Source organism: Bos taurus, chromosome 7 (genome assembly GCF_002263795.3).
Source record: "Bos taurus isolate L1 Dominette 01449 registration number 42190680 breed Hereford chromosome 7, ARS-UCD2.0, whole genome shotgun sequence".
Lineage (NCBI taxonomy): Eukaryota > Metazoa > Chordata > Mammalia > Artiodactyla > Bovidae > Bos > Bos taurus.
The window spans coordinates 102,078,380-102,091,310 of NC_037334.1; the positions used below are offsets into that span (position 1 = coordinate 102,078,380).

Consider the following 12,931-nt stretch of genomic DNA (forward strand, 5'->3'; position numbering starts at 1 on the left):
CTTCCATGGATAAAAGAAGAGAAAGAAAGGTGTCCCCTTAATGACAGTGCAGGGAAGGGAAGGAGAACTCTGAGGCCATCTGTGAAGTGGTGATCACAATAGCTCCCACTCATTGGCTTGGTGTGATGATTAAATGCGAACAGTGCCTGAAACAGTGTGTGTGCGCTGTAGATATCATTGAGACCGGGCAGGAAGCCTGCTCTGAATATTGAGGCAAAAAGCTGGAACCTAGAAGCGTGTATCGTAAACGGTGTTTACAATGTCTTAAGTAATTTGAGAAATGCTTCCTTGGAGAAGTATTTCCAATATGTCTACACATATTAAACTTTGATCATGTTAAAACACTAATCCTTGCCACTTTGTCAAAATTACCATGAGGCCATCTGATGCAATTTGTATCATAGGGCAAAAGGGCACACCAAGAAGCTGAAGTTCAGAAACCCTGTGAGCCTTTGGGCAAACACAGTTGTAACTTCTGGCTTCACATACAGGGTTCTGGGCAGACACATGTATGTGTTTCTTGGGGGCAAGAACATCTCAAGGCTCAACCTCATTCTACGTCAGTAGTTGTTAAGATTCCTGTAGTCGCTGACTTAGTTCTGTTGTTACCAGTTACCCAAGTAGTACTTTAGGCCTGATATCTACCCAGTATCTGCCAATATCACAGAACAGTTGTGTAAGTTATTTTCCTCAACAACAAACGGACATACAGTGCATCCAGGTACACTTACAACTTGCTGGAAACTGTAGAAAAGAACCTGGAAAGGACCCAGTTACCTTTTTCCATTTCTTAATTCTAGAATTAATGCATACAACTATGCATGTGAGGTACCAGTGATTCATTGAACATGAAAGAGGCTCATAAACCAAAATCACAAGGAAATCAGTACTTATGAAGCACCTTACGATAAACATTTATGCTCAATAATTTCATGAAGGACGTTGTTGTCATCATCACAGTTATACAGAGGAGGTGTCTAAGGCCCACATCACTTAAGTAACTTGCCCAAAGTTACATAAGCTGGCTATATAGGAGAATTGGGATTCAAGCTCAGATTCATCTGACTCCAGTATGCACACCAATTCTGGTCCCTTACACCATGTCGCCTGTTCATTTTAACTTTGAAAAAATGCAAAAGGAGGATACATCTTCTGTGGAATTATACCTAAAGAGGAAACAAAGGGTAGAACCAAATAAAACCAATTTAAAGGTGAAAAATCATTCCATGGGAATTTGCCAGTCACAGGTACCAGCTCAGTAGCTGCAGATATTGAAGCCTGACCCCCACATGCATTGAGCTCAACAAGTTCTTCATGAGCAGCTGTTAATCTGACTGGGCAGGGGCGGGTGGGAGGGTTACAGAGTCTTTGAGTCAGTTGAATATTGTCAACTCTTCTTTCCCTGAAGAATCCGAGGCAGTTGTTGAAACCAAAATGGAGAACAAGCCCGCCTCCTCAGAATTGCAGAAGATACAAGAGAAACAGAAGCTGGTCAAAGAGCCGGGCTCCGGAGTGCCGGCTGTTCTCATTACAACCCTTCTGGTTATTCCTGTGGTTGTCCTGCTGGCCATTGCCTTATTTATTCGGTGGAAAAAATCAAGGGCCTTTGGAGGCAAGTAAAATGAGCCCCTTGAATTTGGAACCTCCCTGAAAAAGAGTGTTTGGCCTGATTATCAAAGTTTGGTTGTGATCTTTTTTTCAGTGTTTTGTTTTTTTTTAAGTGTTCTATACCTCTTTCAGTGTGATTGTCTGTGTTCCAAATATTGTCTATAGTTAGTATCAAAGTGGAAAAATGTACCTGGAGCTTCAGAATTTGGATAGTTAGATAAAAGCCCAACCTCTATTACTGCTTTTTAGCATTGGCATAAAGCCATTAGATGTCTCCATATGAAACTGTGTAGATGAGTAGAATCCATATAAATTAGCTGAAGCATCAGGAAGGAGGAGATCCCTGCTGTTAGAAACAGGCCCAGTCCTCAAAACGCCTGGGTCAATTTTTTAGAAGTTGTCTATTTTTCCCTAGTCCTGGCTCTAGCTCCTAGCTCCGTCACCTTGGGCAAGTTACTTAACCTGTCTAAGCCAGAGTTTTTTCATCTGTAAAGTGGGGGTAAAATACCCACAAGGTTGTGTAGGGATTAAATGAAATAATGTACATACAGCATTTATCACAGAACCTGGCACCTATAAGTGCTCAATTAATAATACCAATGATTATAAGGAATAATCATTAGTAATAAACTAATAAAAAGTCATAAAAGATACTTGTCTTAAACCTCACCTCTCTCAGGAAACCAACTATTTCCATAGAAAACCATTTGACAGTTTTAAAAGAGTAGAGTGAAAGAGGGGAGAGTACAATACTGGTGTCAGTGTTTTATTAAATCATCATCATAGTATCAGACTGAGTAGCTGAGTTCCTGTCAAGGTATCCCCATAAATAATCCAACTCGTGATTCTCACCTCTCAGAAACAGTCCCTTGGCGGGGTCCCCAGGTCCTGAGGCAGGAGGCTACAGCTGCATCTGGGAAGGTATCCATGGACCAGAATGGTGGACAGCATTTGATCAAGAAACAGCATCTGATCCGATTTCAGGCCAAGGCGACTGGCAGGGATTCAGTGCCCACGGCAAAGCCCTGACACAGAAAAGGACACAGAAAACAAAACCAAAGGATTTAAATTAATAATTTGTGAAAGGGAGTTTTTCTAGGACTTCTTGCTTTTCACCTGCAGTCAATAAAGCTCTTCAAAAATACAGCTAACTCTTCCCAACAAGGGCTGAGCAGAGGCAAAGATCAGTAGACGTAGTCATTGTCTTCATGGAATTAGATGGAAGCTTCAAAAGAGCAAGAATTCTGTGTGTTTGCTTATTTCCTGATATATCTCCAGCACAAATAACAGTTCCTGGCCCTGAGGATTTGATAAATAGTCACTGGGAAAAGGATGGAATAAATAAATGGAGCTCACAGAATAGATAAGACATAAAAAAGAAATGACACATAAAGGTATTAATAGAGGATGGTACATACAGTGATAAATATATGGAGTATCAGAAATACACAAGGCCTGGGGACGGTTATAGCAGGAATATTGCTTATCAGTCCACTTAAAGGAGAAGTGGCTGGGGTGTCAAGAAGGTTTGGTATCTACTTCTTTGCTGTTAGCACATGTGTGTGGTGCTGTTACCAGAATATTGTTCACAGGAGTATGTTGGGAAGACTGAGGGACCCAGGTCGAACCATATGAAATTGCCATTCACGTTCAGTCATGTTTTATTTTAAAAAATTACAGCTTTATATGGTTCAGTTGAATACATTTAATTCTGTTTTAATCCTAAAAGTATACCAGCCTCTCACCTTTTTTCCATTCATGTTCAATCATGTTTTAAGAAATTACAGCATTATATGGTTCAGTCTAATACATTTAATTCTAAAAGTATACCAGCCTCTCACCTCTTTTCAACATTTGTTCCTGAAAGATCTTATCCAGTCTATGAGGGTTTTAATAACCCTCGTGAAAGGCCTTCCAGTTACTCAGCCCACACGTATAGCTTGTCGGCTTCACACCAGACACTGTGCTGGGCACAGGGGATGCAAAACTAGGACCGTCCCGCATCCTTGTGCAGTTTGCAGTCTTCACTTGTTGGCTTGCTAACCGTCTTATCAAATTCCCCCTCCCTTCTTGCTTGTTTCTCTCCCCACCTCCCCTCTACCTTTGCTCTGTGCTCCACCATGCCGCCCCTACTCCTGTGAGAGGCTTCGTGGGAGCACCCTGAGCCTTATCTTCCTGACCATAGTCCTGAAGGGAGTGTTGGAAGCAGGGCAGAGAGCACAGTAAAGACAACACAGCACGCAGAAAAACCAAGTCCGTCTGGAGTTCAGCCTCCGCCTAAGGAAAAAAAGTTTTTCATGGAACAAGAATTTGGGTCACCGTGTATGGCTGCAGATACTCAGGGTTTCAGAAGTTTTTTGCCTTCAGTCTTATATAAAAAGCAAATGCTGTACATTTGGATCCAAAGCTTCCTCAATCAGGATGTGAACTGTTCTAAATAGAAAGCCTAAAACCTCAGACCAATATTCATAAATTGTAGTAACCAAAGCCTCCAAGGTTTTACAAATTATGGGTAATTTTTAATTTTGTCCTAATAAAGGTAACTAATATTTACGGAACATTTCCTGTGTATATACCAAGCACTGCTTGTAAGCACGTCACGTGCTTACGGAGAGGTGGGGACCGTCATTGGTCCCATCTTTTCTTCAGAAGAGAAAACAGGCTCAGAGAAGTAATTTGAGATTGCACAGCCTATAAGAGACCCAGGTAGGAGTCAAACCCAGCTCTGGCCCTGGTGTGCATGACAATGACACGTTGCCTTTTGCCCCCTTAGAATTCTAAGAATACACACAGACAGGAGCCAGGCCTTGTTATTAATCATTTAGGAATTAATTCCTTATTTTGTGTTGAAAGCTGGACCCATGGACTGAGGAGGGTGACTGGGACTTATTTTGAAACATGCCCTCTTTCTCTAGCAGATTCTGAACGTAAACTTGAGGCCAGTTCGGGAAGAGTTCTGGGAAGACTTAGAGGTATGCGTGTGACCTTTTAGAATCCTTCCCATTTGATTCACAGTCAACAAGCTCATGTCTTTTAAAAAGGAAGGAGATACTTTGTATTTTCTCTCTGGAAATTAGGCTCCTTGTGTGTAACACAGCATCCCTGGCAAATGCCAAATGCAAACCATGCACCAACCAAAAGTGTGTGACGACACCGGCAGGTTGCCCAGCTTCGTTCTCCCACCTTGCCATTCTGTGTCATCGACTTCTCCTCCCTGCCTGTTTATGTCGCCCCATTTGTCTTCAGCGAATTTTCTGTCACTCCTGTCAGTGTGTCAGTGCGTGTCGTAGTGAAGATGACCTTTTCATAAAGTCACCGTAATGAAGAGCTGCTCAAGGGGACGTCCATTCCCGAGAGCCTGGAAAAAGCAGGAGCTGAAATAATCCTGCAGAAATACACAATCCTGGGGAGATTTGGGGTTTTTTGTTTGTTTGTTTTTTCCTTATTTATGTTAATGAACCTGTGGAGTCGTATCTTTCTGACTCTGTCGGATCAGTGTCTCTGTCATTTTTTCCCCTGTCTCTAATACCTGCCCTTTCCCATCCCCAGAAGAATTTACAAGGAAACTGAAAATCATTTGTGCAGACCTTACCTCAATCCTCTGTCCCTGTTTGCTTTCTCCAGGAAAGGGAGGCGGAGGCCTAAACCTGGGCAACTTCTTCGCCAGCCGGAAGGGCTACAGCCGGAAGGGGTTCGACCGCCTCAGCACGGAAGGAAGCGACCAGGAGAAAGATGAGGACGCAAGCGAGTCCGAAGAAGAGTACTCGGCCCCGCCGCCCGCCCCTGCCCCTTCCTCCTGAGAAACTGGGTTTTCTTTTAGGCTGACGAGACTTACCAAGGATGCCAGCTTCCTTTCCCCTTGAGCACGTTGAGCGTTTTGCGTATTTAACTGTAAACTGTACCCATCTGTGTGGGACCGTACACCTTTTATTTACTTCCTTTGGGATTAGTTGGCTTCTGTTCCTAGTTGAGGAGTTTCCTGAAAGTTCATTCATCGTGCCATTGTCTTTATATGAACATAGGCTAGAGAAGTGATCCTCTTCTTCCGTCACACTAGTCACTTAGGGATGGAAGGTTTGCTCATCTGCATTTCTGAGACTTTTCTGTAGTTTGTAAATAACTCCATTCTCTGCTTGAACACAGTATTCTCCCAGTAGCACTTCCATTGCCAGTGTCTTTCTTTGGTGCCTTTCCTGTTCAGCATTCTCAGCCTGTGGCAGTGAAGAGAAACTTTGTGCTACATGACAACAAAGCTGCTAAATCTCCTATTTTTTTAAAATCACTAACATTATATTGCAACAAGGGAAAGAAAAAAGTCTCTATTTAAATTGTTTTTTTTTTAATTTCCTTCCTCAGTTGGTGTGTTTTGGGGATGTCTTATTTTTAGATGGTTACACTGTTAGATCACTATTTTCAGAATCTGAATGTAATTTGTGTAATAAAGTGTTTTCAGAGCATTAGCTGTCAGAGTGTATTTTGCAGTTTTTGCATATTTGCCGGGCTTGTATACAAGTTTTGTAATAATTACACAAACCTAAGCTATAGTGAAACCTATTCAATGTTTCAAAAGAAGTGCATTGTATTAAAATTAAGAAGTCATTTTATTATGTAGCACATATAAGTTAAAAACCAGCCCAAGAGTTTACATATATGTGAAAACCAGGCTTTCTTTAAAAATTCAAAGAGGATTTTTGCTTGTATAACAATCAGAAGGTAAATAATAAAAGGTGATTGTAGCTAAGAGAAACCTGTGTCTCAAATTACATATACAAATTAATCCATCAGTGTAGGTTACTACTAATGGTTTTCTTTTTAAAGAATTAATTTCACTCCAAATATCCATGTATTTTGTAGGAATACTCCATCTTACAGTGACTACAAATTACTTTTAAAACATATTTTTCATAATCTGTCAGTGCAGTTTAGTAAGGACCTGATAGCGTTTCTTTTTATACTAATCAGACTCTAGAACCCTTTCTTCAGAATGCCTACTTGCAATTCAGGCGTCTCAGTAGTGGCATATTAGAGATTAAAACAATCTAACTTGCAAAAAAAAAAAAACAAATGGAATTGTCTTCTAGCTAAGTTATTTGAAATATCTAACAACCTAGATTCTTTTCCCTCATAATTGACACCCAGTTGATCTAACTGAAAGATTTCTTTCCTTGTCGAGTGAAAACACTTTTGCTCCCTCTGACCACTCTTTTATAGCCCCTTTCACCACATTAGTAAATGTAGACTCACAACAGCACTATCCTGACATATTGGGTAGCCAAGATGTTCCTAACGTTTTTTCCATAAGCTCTTATTGATAGACCCAGCAAACCTATTGGCCAATCCAGTTTGGGTGCCTGTTCTCTATATCTTAAATATTTGTATTTCAACATCAGTGTTAGTACAGTGCCCAAGACGCGTAAGTTGACTTCGATGCTGTTCAAGTTTTCTTACATTGAGGAAATTAGTTGACTTGCACTAAAGCCATCTTTTCTGGTGCACTATTTGATCATCAGCTGTGTTAACTACATATCTTTTAATGTTATGTATGTCCAGTTTTGTTCCTGAATGGCTTTACAGTGGCTCATGGATGGGAAAAAAAAAAAATAGATCAAAATGGTAAGTTATAAGAAAGCGGGAAAGAAAAAAGGGAAAAAAATTAAAATGGAAAAATTTATACAAGAATAATTCTTATTATAGTTGTTCATTAGAAGAATTTGGCTCTAAACTTTCTAGCAGCTCATTAAAACTGGATTAGTTACATGATTCATGAGCCAATTAAACTTTTAGAGTTGCTAATAATAAGATCAGAAAAATTTGTTCCCAAGTAGCTTCTGAAAGATAGCACCTTGTTGGGTAATTAACGTCTTCAACAATTATCCAAAGAGTAGACAAAAACATTTTTCAGGTCTCTTCTTACGTGCTGGTGTATGCTAAGTCTCTTCAGCATGTCTCACTCTTTGCGACCCTATGGACTGTGGCCCGCCAGGCTCCTCTGTCCGTGGGATTCTCCAGGCAAGAATACTGCAGTGGGTTGCCATGCCTTCCTCCAAGGGATCTTCCCAACCCAGGGATCGAACACGCGTCTCTGTCTCCTGCATTGGTAGGCAAGGTCTTTGCCACTAGCACCACTTGGGAAGCCCGAAATGAAAGTGGTGCTGAACTGAGAGTCTTGCTTCTGGTAGAAAAACCTAGGGATATCTTACAATCCTGTGCTGCATAGGGGACCGTGAGCAGCCCAGCTGAGTGTATAGTCAGGACAGTCAAGATGGCCGTCCCCTCGCTCTCTGTGCGTCACCAGCTCGAGCACCTCACGGACCCCCTGACACCCTTGCCCCAGGCCCAGCTAATGCTTGTTGTAATCAAAGAGGCCGTGTGGGCGTGCCCCTCTGCTGGTTTCCCTGGTAACTGACTTTATTCCCTGCTATAATTGGCAACCGCCCAGTTGCACCCAGAGTGAAGCCTGGCCGGCCGCCATGTTTCGTCTGACGTTTGCTGAGGTGTCGCTCCAGAACCTTCCTTGCTTCAGACATGTAAGCTCCCTTGTCCATTAAACCAGCAGTCTCCAACATGTTTGGCACCAGGGACCAGTTTCGTGGAAGACAGTTTTTCCACAGACTCGGGGAGAGGTGGGACGGTGGTTTCGGTTTCAACCGCTGGTCATGTCCTGCCATTTGGCCGGGTTCCTCACAGGCCACTGACCGATACCCGTCCTTGGCCCGTGGTTAGGGGACCCCTGTATTGAGCCATTGACATGTGCCTGGGGCCTTACATATGTCCCTTATTATAACACTTTGCATTATATGCCGAATATAAGCAAACAGCCTTATAAAAAGGAAAACTGAGAAAAGAGAAAGCCTGCATGCCCATCCTGTCCTGGAACACCACACCTATTCTACCAACCTGGCTTAATTAGAGGGCAGACTAGAAATGAATGAACTCTGCTGACTTCAGGCACTCTCCACTGACTTTTGTCCTGAGCTGAACTTCAGTTATTTAGTTAGAGATTGCACTATCTGGGAAGTGCCTAAAGGAAGTGATTCCTTCACAGTAGAATCCCTGGGGAATTTAAGAAAAAATTGAATGCTACCTCCAGAGATTCAGATTTGATTGGCTTACTATAGTATGTTGCTATGGGTCATATTTTTTAATTTCTCCAGGTAATTCTAATGTGCAGCCAGAATTGAAAAGCACTGTCTTTAAGAATGACTTTTATCGATACTTTGCCAGTTGCTTTAAGTGGATAGCTATATTTTCATATAAATTATAGTTTGCAGATGTTTGGCGAAAGAAGATGTGGTCTGAGGTGTTTTGATATGACCATTAGTACTAAGATCTGAATGCCTCGATTTTTAAATGTTTTAAATTGGATAACTAGAATAGGCATAATGACTTATTAATAAGGCCAAGGGAAGCAACTGGGCTTGATCGTTTTTCTTTACAATAAATTATCCAGAGAATATTATTTGGGGGAGCTAAAAGAATAGCTTTGTCATTCGTTGAGTTGGCCCTGAATGATCATATGCATAAAATCTTTCATTCTAAGCTTTCTTCTTAGTTTATTAAATCAGCATATTCTTTTTCAAAGTTCTCATGCATCTTTAAAGTCTCACTCAGATGTTACATAAATAGTTAAGTAGCTGAAGGACAAAAGAAGCCACAGGCTTGGTATTTGAACTTATTCCCCAGACTGTCACCTACCTAGTAGCTCCAAGTTGATTTAAGTCAAATTTGATGTAGTCTACATAGAGTACTTCTCAGACATCAGTGAATCTGAGAACTAACCAGGTACTTATTTTAAGAGGACTGACTGCTGGTCCCATTCCCAGACTTTCTGATTCACTCTATTAGGTGCAGCCTAGACAGCTGCATTTTTAAAAAGCACTCCTGGTGATTTGGATCCAGGTGTTCCATGGACTATCTCCAAGAAATACAGTCCTCCAGAGAGTAGCTGAGCTGTAAAACAAAGTATTAGGTACACAGAACCATTTTCTCAAATAATGTGGTCTCTGTAGAATGATGGTTAGGCCCAGAAGTCATCCACCCCAGTCCCTCAAACCTAGACCGCAGAAAGCTCAGTTGCAAATTATCTTCAGGGCCAGAACTTATCTACCAGAAGCTTCTTTCTGTCATTCCCTAACACTGATTATCCCAGCATGGGCAATAACTTAGATGTACAGAAAGGCTTCTAGGGGCCTTCTTAGAACCTTATTTAAAACAACATGAAGTCTTCAGCAGGTTGCTCTGCTAGACTTTGTGTATTTGGTTGTGTGTGGGTTTTTTGTTTTTTGTTTGCAGCAGTGAGGAACGTGGGGACAGGTGCAATCACATTTAAAGGAGGCAAGAATCAACCAAACCCATTTGGTGTGTTTTTTAACATCATAATTTAATTAAGGGAGCATATTCATTGTAGAGAATATATTGATGATGGTAAATATGATTCCTCAGTACAGCCTTAAAATGGTTGAAACACCAGAGCACAAAGGTGTCAATTATATATCCAAACTACAGGTACAAAACAAGTGCGTGTACTTTCCGTGCTCCGAAACTGAGCACACGCTGTACTGTCACAGGGAAGGGGTTTAGCAGTGAAGACCTGGCAAAGAAGTTGTACGGTTTGGTATACCAAAGTTAACACATGAAACAGGAGTTTATCAAAACAAGTTTGACAATAGCAAAGAGGACCCTTTTCATTTCTGAGCAAAAATGCATTTCATTATTCAATATGCTGCTGCTGCTGCTGCTGCCAAGTCGCTTCAGTCGTGTCCGACTCTGTGTGACCCCATAGACGGCGCCCACCAGGCTCCCCCGACCCTGGGATTCTCCAGGCAAGAACACTGGAGTGGGTTGCCATTTCCTTCTCCAATGCATGAAAGTGAAAAGTGAAAGTGAAGTCGCTCAGTCAGGTCCGACTCTTAACGACCCCATGGACTGCAGCCCACCAGGCTCCTCCATCCATGGGATTTTCCAAGCAAGAGTACTGGAGTGGGGTCCCATTGCTTTCTCCCCATTATTCAATATATACTCTATTAAATGAAAACACCAATCACTTGAGAATTCTCCACTCATCGATATTTCCTCTATTATACTGCAACCTTCTCCATATCTTTTGAAAAAAAAAATATTGTGTGGGAACTGTGGGATAAGCATGTGTGTGGATGGAACGGCACAATCGCACTGGTTCTCACAACTCACTTCCAGATAAGGAGAACATGATATTCATTAGCATGGCCCAGTCTTAGCCAATATGCAGTTGGGAAAGACACAAATTAAGATCAGAAAGATCTGAAATTCCAGATTCTAGAATTTATGATTTTTTTAATGCCATTGTATTAATCAGACTTCTTTTCTTTGATCCTTTTTTTGGAGTATAGCTCATCTACAGTGTTGTGTTAGTTTCTCCTGTATAGCAAAGAAATCAGCCACATATCCACATAATGTCCCTCTGCTTTAGATTCCTCACCCATTATAGAGAAGAGCTCTTCGAGCCGCACAGCAGACCCCCGTTAGTCATCTGCTCTCACACGCAGTAGAGTGCATATGTAGGTCCAGTCTGCCAGTCTGCCACACGCTTCTCTGTGCATTCCCCCCACCCACTCCCTGCAACCACAAGTCTGCCCTCCACGTCTGTGACTCTGCCTCTGCTCTGCAAGCAAAGTCTAGTCATACTTCTTCAGTCATGAATTACAGCTCAATTCAAATAGCCAGCAACATATAAATGGTATACACATGGCTATACATAAAATAGATAACGAAAAAGGACCTACAGTGTAGCGAACCAAACTCAGTATTTTGTAAAAACCTATAAGGGAAAGTAATGTGGAAAAAACACATGTATCACTTTGATGTATACCTGCAACTAACACAATATTGTAGATCATGCATGCATGCATGCTCAGTCAGTCGTGTCCAATTCTTTGTGACCCTGTGGATTGTAGTCCACCAGGCTCCTCTGTCCATGGGATTATCCTGGCAAGAATACTGGAGTTGGTTACCATTTCCTTCTCCAGGGGATCTTCCCTACCCAGGGACCATACCCACATCTCCTGCAGCTCCTGCATTGTCAGGCAGATTCTTTACCACTGAGCCACCTTGGATCAAAACAACTGTACTTCAGTTCGGTTCAGTTCAGTCGCTCAGTCATGTCAGACTCTGCGACCCCGTAAACCGCAGCACGCCAGGCCTCCCTGTCCGTCACCAACTCCCAGAGTTTACTCAAACTCATGTGCAGTAAGTCAGTGATGCCATCCAACCATCTCATCCTCTGTCATCCCCTTCTCCCACCTTCAGTCTTTCCCAGGATCAGGGTCTTTTCAAATGAGTCAATTTAAAAAACTCAAAAAAACACCTAAGAAATAGGCTGAAGAATAACTCATGTTTATTAAGAATTAATAATGAATATAATAATCAAGAATTAATGTGTCAAGAAAAAGGATTATTACTGATCGATTCAGGTAACAAAAAAGCCCAAGCATGGCTAGATGCCAAGACTCAGCTGGTGCCATCAGGATCCTGTCTCCCTGCATCCCTCACGGGGACCCCCTTGGTTTGGCTCCCTTCCTTCTAGGACTCACTCTCATGCAGACCCTCCATGTATGTGGTAATGAAAGTGGCGATCAGCAGCTCTGAGTCCGAACCCCACCAGCAGTGAGTCTGAGACAGATAGCTTCAATTTCTCAAGAGTTTCAACACATTGACTGACTGGCCTGATTTGCTTCATGCATCAACCTCAGAACCAGTCACTCTGGACAAAGAAAGTGTGGTGCATCAAATCTAGATAAGGTCACGTCCCGCAGTGACCACACTGTTTACTTATAAGGGATTCGTTTCCCGAAGAAAATTTCGGATACTATTGCTAGTTGAATCGGGTAGATTCTGGGAAGAAAAAAAAATAGATAATCATTATTATTATCTTAAGACCATAACCACTTAAAACATATTTATCAGACCAAGGGGTTTCCTGAAATAGCTGTGTGTGTGGTGGTTAAACTATTACATCAAAAAGGGACATTGAGTGATTAAGTCTACACCAACGTATTCATGAAGACAGTCTCAAAGGCTCACAAACAATATTGAATACAAGAAAAATCTTCAACATTGGCTTGTCACAATAATGATGACAATAAAAAATATACACAGGACCAAGATTAGAGATTTGAGGTCTAAAATCCATATTTATATGATGATTGCTACTCAACCAAGGTTTATGGAAACAGCTTCCAATCAATAAGAGAGATGGTTTCTTTAGTTATAAAAAAATGAATTATTGGTGTTCACTCAGTCCTTTTCATTCTGAAACAAACAAAGCAAATCATGATGTTCTTTTTGT

General features: G+C 41.6%; 1 protein-coding gene across 2 annotated transcripts in view; it reads left to right on the plus strand.

Moving 5' to 3' along the window:
* The window catches only part of PAM (peptidylglycine alpha-amidating monooxygenase), a 333,859-nt gene extending 327,791 nt beyond the window's left edge, over nt 1-6,068 (plus strand). Inside the window, exons 25-27 of one of the 2 annotated variants that reach the window (XM_005209762.5) lie at nt 1,409-1,612; nt 4,524-4,580; nt 5,233-6,068. In XM_005209762.5, the coding sequence (XP_005209819.1) occupies nt 1,409-1,612; nt 4,524-4,580; nt 5,233-5,408 (437 nt within the window). In that variant the 3' untranslated portion in view covers nt 5,409-6,068. 2 annotated transcript variants of the gene reach the window in all.
* The last annotated feature ends 6,863 nt before the right edge of the window (nt 6,069-12,931 follow it).